This window comes from Carlito syrichta, unplaced genomic scaffold, assembly GCF_000164805.1.
Source record: "Carlito syrichta isolate Samal-C Ts95f unplaced genomic scaffold, Tarsius_syrichta-2.0.1 Scaffold289187, whole genome shotgun sequence".
Taxonomy (NCBI): domain Eukaryota; kingdom Metazoa; phylum Chordata; class Mammalia; order Primates; family Tarsiidae; genus Carlito; species Carlito syrichta.
The window spans coordinates 289,580-303,120 of record NW_007233283.1 but is presented as its reverse complement, the minus strand read 5'-3'; the positions used below and the strand labels follow the sequence as shown (position 1 = coordinate 303,120).

The 13,541-nt window shown below is 49.0% G+C and overlaps 1 protein-coding gene across 1 annotated transcript in view; it reads right to left on the bottom strand.

Moving 5' to 3' along the window:
• Positions 1-13,541, bottom strand: part of PEPD (peptidase D) — a 119,585-nt gene that overhangs the window by 62,953 nt on the left and 43,091 nt on the right. The window contains exons 9-10 of the mRNA XM_021710482.1: positions 10,083-10,158; positions 9,106-9,152 (exon numbers count right to left, since the gene is read on the bottom strand). Coding sequence (XP_021566157.1) covers positions 9,106-9,152; positions 10,083-10,158 — 123 coding nt within the window. The remainder of the gene's footprint in view (positions 1-9,105; positions 9,153-10,082; positions 10,159-13,541) is intronic.

Here is a 13,541-nt window from a genome sequence, read left to right as displayed (position 1 = left end):
GCGGGCTCAGGCAATTCACTCACCTCAGCCTCCCAAAGGCGCGGGATTACAGGCTGAGCCACCGAGCCTGGCTATTTCAGTTTTTTAAAAGAGTTATCCACCACTCTGTGAGCTAGGGATATACCAGGATGTCAGGTCATAAAATTCACCTAAGGTATGCCCAGTGCCCAACTCCGGCTTCTATTACTACTCTCCAATAAAAGGAACTGGGCTCCTTGGATAAGTGGCTGATTCAAGGGTTGGAGCAGGGAATTTACAAAAATGAGCCTAAAGCATCTTACAGTATTAGAAAGTAAGGAAGTGCTCAAAAAAGTAAAGCCATGGGGTGTATCACGAGGACACGAGGGCTGGGATCAGTGGCTCAGTCTATAATCTGAGCACTTTGAGAGGCTGAGGCGAGTGGATTGCCTGAGCCTACAGGTTTGAGATCAGCCTGGGCAACTTGGCGGGACCTCATCTCTACAATAAATAAAAAAATTAGCCAGGCATTTTAGTACATGCATGTAGTTCTGGCTACTTGAAAGGCTGAGGCAGATGGATTGCCAGAACCCAGCAGGTTGATGCTGGGTGGCCGTGAGCATGCCACTGCACTCCAGCCTGGGCAACAGAGTGGCACTCCAACTCAAAAAAAAAAAAAAAAAAAATAGGATATAGAGGGCCAAGTGAAAGAGCCCTCAGTGCCTGAAGTTGTAGTGAATTGAACAACAAGCAATGTAATACTGGATTATAATCCAAAGTATAAAATAAATATCCCTAAGTCTATACAGATATAAGTAAAACATGGTTGAACAAATAAATAAATGGGAGAGGACAAGTCTCTTGTACAGAAGGACTGTAAATAATAATGCCTCACTCCTTAAGCGTGGGTTGTGCATAGGTTCTTCCTTCCAGAGAGTACAATATGGCAGACTAACCTAAGCCAGGTGACCAAGGTCAACATCAATGTTGATAAGTCACACAGAGTGTATTACTCTTGATAGGATGTGATGACAGGGGCCCTTCTGTGAGCTTCCTCCCAGTAACTCATCACCCCAGTGTCACGGTGCCAAAAACTAAAATTGAAAGACATTCTTCAAATTATTTAAGCTGTACTCAAAACTGTCAAGGTCATCAAAAGCAAGCGAAGTCTGAGAAACTGTCACAGCCCAGAGGAGCCTAAGGAGACATGACTACTGAATGTGATGTGTTCGGGGTCCTGGAACGAAATTCTACATACATCATTTGCAATCCTTCTACACAAGAGATTGGTCTCTTCTCCCCATTTATTTGTTTGTTCAACCATGTTTTACTTATATCTGTATAGACTTAAAAACTTATACTTTGGATTAAAAGGAGAAGACAGCTAGAAAAAAGTATGGACTTCAGGTAATAATTTTGTATCAGTGTTGCTCAAGAATGATAAAAAATGTTCCACAACAAGGTGAACAACAGGGAAAATGAGTGCAGGGTATGCAGGGACTTTCCGGTGTTCCAGGAACTTTTCTGTAATCTAAAAGTATTCTAAAATCAAACGTTTATTATTAATTGCTTAAAACACACATGCACAAAAGGCCAAGGACGATGCCAAAAGGTAGCTGATAAAATTTGACATCCTTTCCTGATAAAATCTCCTAGTAAACCAGGAAGAAAATGCGACTTCCTTTAACTCATGATAACTATTTATCTGAAATCGAAGTTCAGTATCAGGTTTAATGGTGAAATACGAGAGGCAAATCCATAAAGATGCCTGCTGGCACCACGGTTCCTTAATGTGATGTTTGAGGGGCAATTCCTCTGGCATTTGAAAAGACAATGCCTGTTCTTGTTGGCTTTGTCTCCAAAACTCTAATTAAGCCTGTATCCACTAGGCTACCTATTTGCAGAAAGCCCTTCTCTCTAGTTCTTTGTCCAGAGTTCTGGTTGAACACCAAGCTGTTTGTGCCCTAAAGGAGCCATTCCTCAGTTACTCTTAGAGGCCAGATGCACTATTCCTGCTTTAAGGCACTCAAACCCCCTTCACCCCAAGGCACCCCAGCTTCCCTCTCAGACACCTGGCTCTGCTCAATCTCACGGAAGAAAAAAACTCCCCATAGCACATTCCCTCTCTGACATCAGGTGGTGTGGACAGAGCGGGATGGGTGCGCTTCCCTCTCTGACATCAGGTGGTGTGGACAGAGCGGGATGGGTGTGCACACTGGACCTGCCCTGCCTGGGTAAGTTGGCTCTGAACTCTGAGGAATTTTCCAACCAAGGCAGCTCTGGCCCTTGGAAAGGGATCCAATGCCCCAAGGTGTGGCCGGCTAGGGTGAAGACTCAGGGGCTGCATCCCTGGGGAGCAGCATACAAACAGATGGGCTTCCTGTCTTCCTGACCCCACTCATGATAGGCTGTGGCCCGTCTCCAACAGCTGAGAAAGTGCTAGCAGCAAACCTACTCCAAGCCACCCAAGGTAAAGAGGGGCTTTCTCCACACCGTGACCTGAGGGCTGACTGGCCATCCTTTTTGGTTAGGCTGTGCCCTGGCTATCCTCCCTCAACATGGCCAACGGACAGAGGCTGTGTCTGCTACAGAAGCTGCAGGGCACTGCTCAAACAATGACTGGGCCCATGGAGAAGGACCCAACACACCTGTTCTTACCTGGAGGCTTGGGTCTCAGAGGCTGCCAGGATCCAGACCCGCCCTCAAGGGCCCTAACAAAACTTTAGTACTCTTCAAGCAGATAAGTAAACTGAGGCAGCCTCGCTGATGCCTTGCTTGAGGCCAGATTAGGTCAGGCTGCACTCTAGTGACTAGAAACTTCGCATCTCCAGAACCTCCCAGGAGGAGGGAGATAGGGACCACTCGGGGACTTTCAGCACCAACAAAATCTGAATCCTCTGTACGACCTGTGAGGGGCCCTAGCCTGGCCAGAGACACACAGGACAGTGTCTGACTGCATAGACAGCATGCCCGTCACGGAGAGGCCCTGCCCAAGAGAAGGACGATGTGAGCACAGACATCTGAGAGAGAGTTCTTCAGTGTTACGGTGTGCCAGGAGGGATGAACAGACAAGAAGAGAGCACCACTCTCAGAGGGCTCAGTGGCCTCCCGGGAGCGAGAACCACAGCCCTTGAAGATGTGACAGAGGCTGTCGCCAAGTCAGAGGGGTGGGCTGGAACCACAAAGAGCAAGAAGTGCACCGGGAGTCATCTGAGCCGGCAGGCTGGGAAGCAGGGCCCGAGGAGCTGCCGTCTGCTGCCGCCAGCACTTCCTGCCCCCTGGAGTCGTGGGCTGGCGGGGCTGTGGGGCTGCCTGTAGACTCTCCCCCACCTCCTGGTTGTTCTTACTGGGGCTACAGTTTCCGGGTCTAAACAAAGAGAAAGGAAACAAAGAAAAAAAATCTGTTCTGTCTAACAAGCATGGGGCGAGGGTTTTGCAACCTGCTTCCTGAGCCGGATAAATGGAGAGGTCAACCACTTGACCCAGCACCCCCGAGGCTTGGACGGAAGGTCCATGTGTGGGATGTGGGGTGTGGCATGTGTGATGTGTGTGAGAGAGACGTATAGATGTGTGGATATGGTGTGTGTGTGTGGTGTGGTGGGTGCAGTATGTATATATGATGTGTAGCGTGTACGTGGTTAGTGGGCATGGTGTGTGTGTTTGATGTGTGTATGGGTGTGTATGGTACGTAGGTGTGTGAGTGTGGTGTGTGATGTGTATGGTGTATGATGTGTGGTATGTGTATGGTGTGTGTTTATGGGTCTGCTGTGTGTGTAGGCATCTGTATATGGGTATGGTATATGGTATGTGATGTTTACGGTCGGTAGGCATGTGTAGAGTGTATGCGCGACATGCAGGCATGTGTGTGCTGTGTGTGCTAGGTGGCTGTGTGAGGGCTGGTGTGTGTGTGTAGTGTGTATGTGGGGAGTGATGTGTGTGTGGCGTATGGTATACAGTGTGTGTGTGATGAGCAATGTGTGTGTGGTGTGGTGTGTGTGGTATGCGGTATGTGTACGGGTATGCAGTGTGTGTGTGATGAACAATGTGTGTGTGTGTAGTACGCAAGGTGTGTGCGTGGTAAGCGATGTGTGTGTGGCAAGCGTTGTGATATGTGATGTGCGTATGTGGTATGTGATATATGTGTGCAGTGTGTAGTCTGTGTGGTGAGCAATGTGTGTGTGTGGTATATGACTGTGTGTGATATATAGTGTGTTATAGTGAGTAATGTGTGTGTGTGCTATGTGATGTATGTCTGGTGTGCCCTGAGTGTATATGTGGTGAGTGATATGTGTGTTATGTGGTGTGTATGTGGTGTGTGGTGTGTGTGGTGGTGTGTAGAGTGTGGTGTGTGATGTGTCGTGTGTGCATGATGAGCAATATGTATGTGTGGTATGTGATGTGTGGTGTGTAGTCTGTGTGGTATGTAGCACACGTGGTGAGCAACGTGTATGTGGGGTATGTGATCCGTGTGTGGTGTGTGGTGAGTGATATACTTGTGATGTATGACTGCGTGTGGTGTGTGATTGTGCACAGTATGTGATGCGTGTATGTAGCATGTAGTGCACATGTGTGGTGAGTGATGTATGTGTAGTATGTTATTGTGTGCGGTGTGTAGTGTGTATGGTGTGTGATGTGCATGTGGTGTGTGATGTGTGTGGTGTGTGTTGTGTAGTGTGATGTGCGTAGTGAGTGCTGTGTGTGTGGCATGCGTGGCACGTGGGGTGTGTGCGTGGTCAGGGAAGAAGACCCTCAGGCTTTCCCTCTCCCCTCCACAATGTAGATTCAGTGGGCACACAGAACACGTGGAGCATGACTCCCTCCCTCTGGCCAAAGAGCAAGAAAAGCCACCAGACCTTTAATAAAAGGCAGCACAGCTGGGCAGGTTCTTCATTAGCAGAGAACTGAAAGGAAACAGGAGGCTGCTACTGCGGGCTGTTGCCTGTGACACGAGAGCCCGGAAAAGCCCAGGCCTGGTGAAGGGGCTCCAGAGGGGTGCCAAGCAGGCTCCCAGCCAGGCAAGGAGAACCCCACCCTCCCATCCCTACCACATGTCACAGATCCTTCGCCTTTCAAATGACTCACGACCCCACGGAATCTGTCCCGAAAGGGCCCAAAATGCCCCTTTTGCAGCTTGGAGGAAAGAGAATGTAATTTCAATTAAGGTCCCAGGCTGTCAAAAACATCAAGTTATTAATCTCCTTGTGGCAAATGTGAACCGGGACCTGCTTACACAGCCAATTGAGCATGCTCTAAATTAGTGTTTGCAGGTAATTGATTCAGCTGCCAGCCCCATGCCAGCCGGCTACAAGCTGGTTACGCTACTAACATTAAATAATATGAGGCGGTAAAATGGACTGCCTGATCGGGCCTGCAGTCAGAAGCTGTTAGAGCCCGATTTACCCAAACATTAACGTCTTATTGGTTTAACACAATTTACTACACCTCAATTGTGGAAAATGATTTTCACTTCCTCTGAAACCTCGCTCACAGGCACAGCACGAAGGAGGAGGTGTCTTCGTAAATGCCATCAGTCCACTTATTTTTTTTTAAAACAAGTCCTCAAGATTTTATAACAAACCTTTGATTGTAAAACAAAAAAGATGAGGCTTAGCACTGGGTCTCATGGTCATTGTTTCTTGAGTGCCGGTAGGTGGTATGCCCTCCTTCAAAAAAATCAGCCCTAGCTGGGCTCGGTGGCTCAGCCTGTAATCGTGCACCTTGGGAGGCTAAGGTGAGTGGACTTGCCTGAGCCCGCGGGTTCGAGACCCGCCTGGGCAACTTAGCGAGACCTCATCTCTACAATAAATCAAAAAATCAGCCGGGCGTGGTAGTGCATGCTTGTAATTCCGGCTACTTGGAAGGATGAGGTTTCGGAAGGATCGCCGGAGCCCAGCAGGTCGAGGCTGCGGGGGCCGGGAGCAGCCACTGCCCTCCAGTCTGGGTGATGGAGTGAGACTCAGAATCAAAAAAAAAAAAAAGAAAGAAAGAAAGAAAATCAGCCCTGACTCCTGCCCACGCATGCCCCCAGTCCAGGACAGCAGACCTCTCTGCTCCGCTGAGCGGGGCTGAGGCTGGCTATACTTCCAGCAGAAGGTCCCACAGGCTTCAGGGACGCCCACTTTGCTTGCAGGGTGCCACCAGCACACACAAAGAGCAGTTCGCTTCCTTTTAACACAGTGAGTCAGCAATCGCATGGCCGTGTGGCCACCCCTCAGCCTTCCCTGGGAGCAGTCTAGACCGTGTTCAAAGGGCCACACCCCCCAGGAAACCAATAACACCTGCTTTAGAAGAGATTTTATTCTCCAACTAGTTAAGAAAATAATTCTAAAGTTCCCAGTGGCATAGAAGACAGCAGAAAAATAGCTCAGGGACCTTTTCTTCTCTCTTGCATCTGTCTACGGAACCAACCCACACATCACATCCTGACACCCGCTGTGGGTCAGACGCCGTGCAGATAGATGAGACGTGGCCCCCAATAAAAGGCCTCCAGATTCCCAAGGACACAGACCACAAAACTGCGTCACAGAGTGGCCTGGGTAGTGACAGCAAACCGTGCCCGTGGGGAGGGAACACAAGGAAGAAAGAGTGAGCCCACCTCACAGCTGCAGATGCCCCCAGGGGCTTCAGCTTGGGTACTGGTGAGGGGGACGCCCTCCTCAAATCTGGCCAGGCACACCCCACAGGGTGAGAGCATTCCCGGACACCCATCTTCTCATCATCTTTAGTAGGGGTGACCCCTCTGTCCCCACTCTGTCCTTCAGTCCTAAGAGACCCGTCTCTCATTCTTGCCATCTCAGTCCCCACCCCCTCTCCCTGCTCTAAACCCTCAGGGGTCCACAGATCAGATGGCTCCCTGCTGGGGACTGTTTCTGCTCTGTATCTTTCATGGCCAGTCACAGGTGGGCACAGTGCACAGCGGGCACACAGCGGGTGTACAGTGGGCACGCAAGCTGACTCGCAGCCACTCAGCACCCTGCGGCCATGAGCTTCACAGTGCACTTGGCTATGGCCTCTGGCTTTGGGCCCGCCTCTCCAGATGCTGCCCTGGTCTACAGAGCAGGCCAGTAGCGGGGCCAACCCAGGGGTAGAAGGGGAGGTCGAGCCGTTTATAGACAAAAGTGACATCCCTCTCGTGCTCAAGCATGGCAAGAGACTCTCCTTCCAACAACAGCCAAGTGCAACGTGAGGACTCTGTGTGGATCCCAACTTGAACAAACCAATGCTACCAATGTGGACTAGGTATGGATCGTATTAAGGAGTTACTGTTCATTCAGTTCAAAGTGATAATGGCGTGGTGGTGACGTAGAGAACAAAACAATATCCTCAACAACCGAGACACCTGCTAAAGTATTTACAGGGAAATAACATGATGTCTAGGATTCCGTTTGAAAATACTCTAGCAAACAAAACTAAACAAAACACCCAACGGGGACTTCAGGGTTCATTATGCTACTCTATTATTTTGGATATTTGAAAGTTTCCTTTAAAAGAAAAATAAGATTCCATTATCTGGTGAGGGGAGTAGAGGAAGGAGCACTGACCCAGAGCCCACCCAGTCCTGCCCATAGGCTGAGCGGGGTCAGGCCCCGGGACGCTCTGGAGAGGGAGGCTCCGGCTCTTCCCAGGAGCCACCTTCAGAGCTGGACTCCCTGCAGTGTGGGGCACAGGTTGCCAGCATGCGGAGGATGGCAAGGCTCCACACTGGGACAGGCAAGTCCTGCTCCAATTTCTTGGTTATTTTTAATTGAGTCATGGCTAGGGATCACCATGATTCTACTCAAGTGGGAGCAGGTTTCTGGGACAGTGCCAGAGGGACCCACTGTCCAGCCCACCTCCCTGGGGTAACCCACAAAACTCTTCCCGTCCTAGGCCCTGGGGTGGGAACAGGTGGGAAGGGAGGTGCAGGGGTCCTGGGAAACCAGACCACGGATGCCACAATGCAGTGGGAGACCTCAGAGGCAAACGCTGGGACAGCTCTTGCAAGCCCTTCCCCAGCCTCCTTGCCATGATGGAGCTGGCCTTTGATGAACATGTGTTACACACCCCTTCCTGGGATGCCACCACACCCAAGACAAGGTCATTTTAACCTCTTCCTGCTGGGTTAAGAAGAGAAAAGCATGAGGCTGGCTATTCAGAACTTCTTTCAGGGTGAAAAAAGACACCTATCCCTAAGCCATGGCAACAGCGAACAGAAACATCCATGCTGCCCCTTGCTGACCCCAGGTGACCTTGGCCGTGCACCCTGCACTGATGAGGCGGGGGCCTGAAGGGTGATATGGAACCGGCACCCCAGAGCCAGTGTCCTGCACAGAACAGGCCCTGAGGGCACGTGGCATGTACTTGGGCCCTGCAAGGGGGTAAGGGGTAGCAGCAACCAGGATCTCACTAGGCCTAGCAGGAAATAGAAGCCCAAGGCAGGAAGGGTAAAATGGCGGTCTATTCAGTGTCACCTCCCCAGGGCTTCCAGGCGGTGCCAGCACTGGTGAGAGACCCTTGGCTGGAGGCCTCTTGCCCCAGGACACGAGTAGGGAGGGAGTCACTGGGGTAGTTTGGGTCTGACCAAGGGCTTCCTTGAGCCATGGGTAGCAGCAAGCTGACGCTGGGTCCGGAGCGGGGCTGAGCCGGCCAGGCCACACCCACCACAGCTGGGCAGCTCAGGAAACTCCCCAGGAGGCACCAGTTCTCTGCAGGCCTAATTGGAGCCGAAGGCCAATGGAGCTCTCCAAAGCGCGTTATGAGCCATTTAACCATCCCTCGACCCAGCCGGCCAAGCACAGCAGACATAATGGCAGTGTTTACACATAAAAATGGCAAGCTGTTTTACTAGCGGCTTTCAGAGTCACAAGAGCAGCTATCTGGTAAAGTTTCCAGCAAATTGCAGAAACAAAGTCCAAGAGCGGAATGATGGGGCACTAAACCACCCTGAAAAGTCATCCAAGACCATTACCATCAAACACTCTGCTAAGAGCCAGGAAGGTGGTCACAGTCAGAAGGAAAATTATCCTTGCCCAAGATCCCACAGCCCGGCTCGTAATCCCCATTCAATGTGCACACGTCGCCGCAGTGCCTCATCTGTTACTCGCTCAGGGAACATAAATTACTGTTTTTTACATTTTAATCTTTACCCAGAGAAACACAGTGGCTTACCTTTCCATCTCATATTCTTTCATTCCCACTTTTACAGCCTTCATTACCTGGAGGATGGATATTAAGCAAAGGCATTTGTATTAAGCAGATAAGTAACACAGCCTTATAAATAATGTAGAGCACTTTTTCAAAAGCACCTCTTCTCTAAAAAAAAAAAAAAAAAGGAATGATATGTGCACAGAGTAGTACAGAAATGTGACAAATTAGAACTTTTTAAGGCTTGAAAACCCATACAGTTTATTTTAACCACTACAGAGCACTGCCATTTGGAAGCCAATAAACACTGAGCATCGAGCTACAGCTGAGAGGCAGCAGCAGCCAGAGGACAGTAGAGATTTAACCGAGATGTGCTTGGTGAATACTTAATGCTACGAAAGCTATGATGACAATCACTGAAAGGATTCCTTTGTTTCGCTTTCCTAAAACAGAGAACATTAACTCACACAAGAGCACACGCTGCCCATCAGTGACCCATGTCTATTTCCTAACACAAAGCTGTAACTGTCCTCGAGCAAACACGGGGCTGTCCCAGTCACCCTGAATGTCTTTCAGGACACACATTTTCTTATTTGGTCTTGCTTCTCTGGTGAAGCGGAAGGTTCAGAACTGAACCACATGAAAATGTTTCCAGAAAATGGGTGGTCGTCATAAGTGTGCTTGAACCACAGTTAAGGACAAAATGTTCTTTAAAATGAGCTGGGAATGGCTAGAATACCAGGAAGTTGGACCCAACTCTCCTGGAAGTCAGGACTTTTTGGTGGAGACTTCCTTGAGGATGAGTGTCCATTACTCCCATGACAGGTGCCCAAAGCTGAGGAAATGGGGTACAGCCTCCCCTGCCCCTCCCCTGTGCCCACCAGGGAACAGAGAAGAGAGCCAACCCCATGCAAAGCCTCCTGCCTCTCACGTGGCCCACGAGTTTACCCCACACAGCCACAGAGCTGGGCCTGCCCAACCAGAGCTGGTATCCGACTTACCTCCCGGTGTGCCTCACTGGAGATTCTGTTGGTGTAGCGCAAAACCTCCAGCTCCATGTCTGTCTTGAACACTCGGCTTCGGAGAGAGAAAAATAAAGCAGCAAGTCAGTGACTTCCAGGAGGGACCGGCTGGTCCTTCCGAGGAGACCTCAGGGCCAGCCACACCCTGCACAGCCCAGGAAGGGGTGCTGTCTGAGGCCTGCCCGCAGCGGCACAGGGCCACAGTGGGGTTTTCCAGGCCCAGGCTCGATAAGCTGCACAGTGAGGCCTAGAAGACAAAACCCGGGGGAGCAGAGCTGCTGCCCACCTGCCCTCACACCAATCATGGCTGCAGGCTGTCTCCAGTCACAAAATCTGGAAACTGTGGTAGATGGAAGAAACTCAGCTTCCATAGCCAGCTACAGCCTCCGCCGACCCCTGCCTCAGTTTCCCCTTCCATGGAAGGGGGATAAAACTGGCACAGCAAGGCTGGCGGGCCTCAATCTTCTGAGTCGTCTCCCAGGGCTCTGTACCATCGGCTAAAGAGGTTTCTTGTCTCCTCCCCACCTCTCCCCCACTCAGGCCCTGGCTGAGACAGGGTCGGGTGGAGGAGGGACTTCTAGCCGTGTGTGCACAGGTATGAATGTGGGAACAGCTGGTCTGCAGAGACACGGGAGACAAGGAACAGACGAGAAGACCAAAGAAGAGAGAACAGGTCTCTGTGGGCAGGGGAGCCACCCTTTCTAGATTCAACTGTGCCTCCTGCAACTGGACTCCAGGGGTTTCCAGGATCCTCACAACAAACACGTGTTAATTTGCCTACATTTGTTTAGGCTTCTTGTCCCTGCAATCAACCTTACCCTCAAGGAAGACTCACAGAGAGGAGCTAAGTAAGTAGCGGTTTTCTACTTCCACCCTTTTCTTTCTTTTTTTTTTAATTTTTAATTTTCAAGATGTGGGGTACAATTCAGGGTTAGGATACCAATATTCATTATGCAGGTACTCTTGTTGATGAGGGGTGCCCTCTCCCTCCCCTGGCAGTTTCCCACTACTGTCAATCCTTTCTTATAGTATTATAATCGTTGCAAGTCCACTTATGAGAACATGTGGTACAGTCCAGGCCCACGGGCAATGAAGTGGCGGCTATGTCAAGTCATTAAGCGCACAGCCTGGGTGACAGACCCCAAGCTCTGACCCAGCTCCACCCTTTCCCAGGGCTGTGGCTGAGATCTTTAGGCTGTGCCCAGGCTTCCTCATCTGAAAAGTAGAGAAAATAACAGTAATTCTTTGTTGGTTTGCTGTGAGAATTAAGAGTTCACATTTAAAAAGGACTAATGACAATGCTTGCACGTGGTTCGTGCGATGTAAGTTTGATACAAGAACTAAGTACGATGCAAAGCCTGCAGATACTCCTCATCCAGACCATCCATCTCGAAGCCAGGGGAAATCCTCTGATGTCCGCAGGTGGGATGTCTTGGTTCTCGTTAAAAGATAATATTTCTCAGTATTCATAACAGGCCCATGAAGCTAGACAAATCTAGGAAAATAAATGCATCTGCCTTCTTTTTAAAAGGGCACTTACTGGGGGCTTGCTTCATGCTAGGTCCCTAAGTGGCAGTGGATGCTGGCCGCACTGCCCACTCGCCCCCTGCAGGGCCAAGGCACTTGTGCCCCAGCTGTTGGGAGTGTTGGCAGCGAACCAGTCCTCTCCGGGAGTGCCCCAAGGCCACACCTCTAGACTGGTCTCCTCGACTTGATAGAGGGAATGAAGACCCAGTTCCCTTGCTTCAATCGGGGACATCTCTGCTGAGCCTCGCTAGCTCCAAAGCTCCCCCTGGGATAAGCTGAGGCGTCCCTGTGTCTGTATCGCAGCCCATGCCAGCTCCTTCACTCCGCCACAGGTGCTGATCCCAAGAGCACTCCTCAATATGCTTCCTGCCCACTTATGTCAGAGACTCAGCCTCCCAGGGAGGAGGATCAGGTGTTACCATCCTCATTTTACAGATGGGGAAACTGAGTCTTCACTAACATAAAGACTGTAGGACCCACTTTGCCATATTGACACCCTCTGCATCACACTCCACACAAAAATATTAGAACTCCCATTACCAATTAAATGTAAAGGGAAAGTAGCCCTTTTCAGATATTCAAAAACTCAGAAATGAGGAGAGTACTTAAGGATGTACTCCAACAGAGGCAGATACACACTCACACACAGCACCAATAAACAGAATGAGATGACATAATGGAATATTTTTAAAAAGTGGAGTTGATCCAAAAGTATAATTAAAGGAAAGCCCAGGATATGCTGAACAGCAAACCTAGAAAGCAATCAGTAGAAATTAGAACTTAAAGTATATGGCTCTGAGAAGCATATCCACAATAAGAATGGAATGGATTCATTTCCCAGTTAAAATCAATAAGAAGCTTAAAACTTTTAGTGTTATGGTGAGGAAGATATATGGATGTTTCTTCTCTCCATAAGAAAAAAAAAGCAACTAAAGACTCCAGAAAAACAAAACAAATAAAAATAAATACGAAAGCCATATTTATTCATATGATACCAAAATGACACTAAAGAGATTACTTTCCAGTCCCAGGGGAAAATGTAACCCAGAGATCAATCTTAGCATCGTTAATGGTAGGCCAACTGAATATTATTTGTGTTCAGACATAATGCAAAAAGAAATACACATCATCTAGGATGTATTCTAACTTCCAGTTGCAAGAGATACGGGGATAGAAGGACAAGCTAACCACCACCACAAGGGAACAGCCCTACAAATCCAAAAGGTAGGATGCTGTAGCACAATTCGTCCAGCCTTTTCCATAAGTTAGTACTGTGGGGCGAAGAAACATCAAGAGATAGGAGCTGTATTGGATATGCCAAGGATGCTTCGAGGACAACTGGGGAAATTCCTGTTTATGTGGATGTTCTAACTTTCAATGATGCATGTATGCTGCTTTTGCTATAATGAAAGGATTTAATTCTAAAGAAAAAAGAAAAAAAGAAAACCAAGATTTAAATAGAAAATAAAATAAAATATGGAGTGATTATCTACAACTGAAAGTTACATAAAAAAAAAAAATCTACATGTTCTTGATGCAAGAAGCCTCCTCTAGAGGGAGGCCCCAGGTTTGTAGCATTGGACCCAAGAGGAGCCTGACACACTCCTTAGCTCTGCACAGTTCTCATGATAACAATAAAAATCTGGTTTGTTTTGTCTTGTTAGTCTTTTGGAGTTAACTTCTCCCCCCATGGCTCACATAAACACAATGGAAATACTATGAATCCCAACAAGAAAATAGTAACAAAGTCGAGAGGTCTAATCAACAAGGGCAACTGCATAATGAATATTTGTATACTTAACCCTGAATCGCACCCCACATCTTTAAAAAAAAAGCCGAGAGGTGAAGGCAGGGTTTGGGCTAAGACGTGGAAGGTCTGGGCCGTGCCTGAAGCCTCAGCTTACCCAGTGC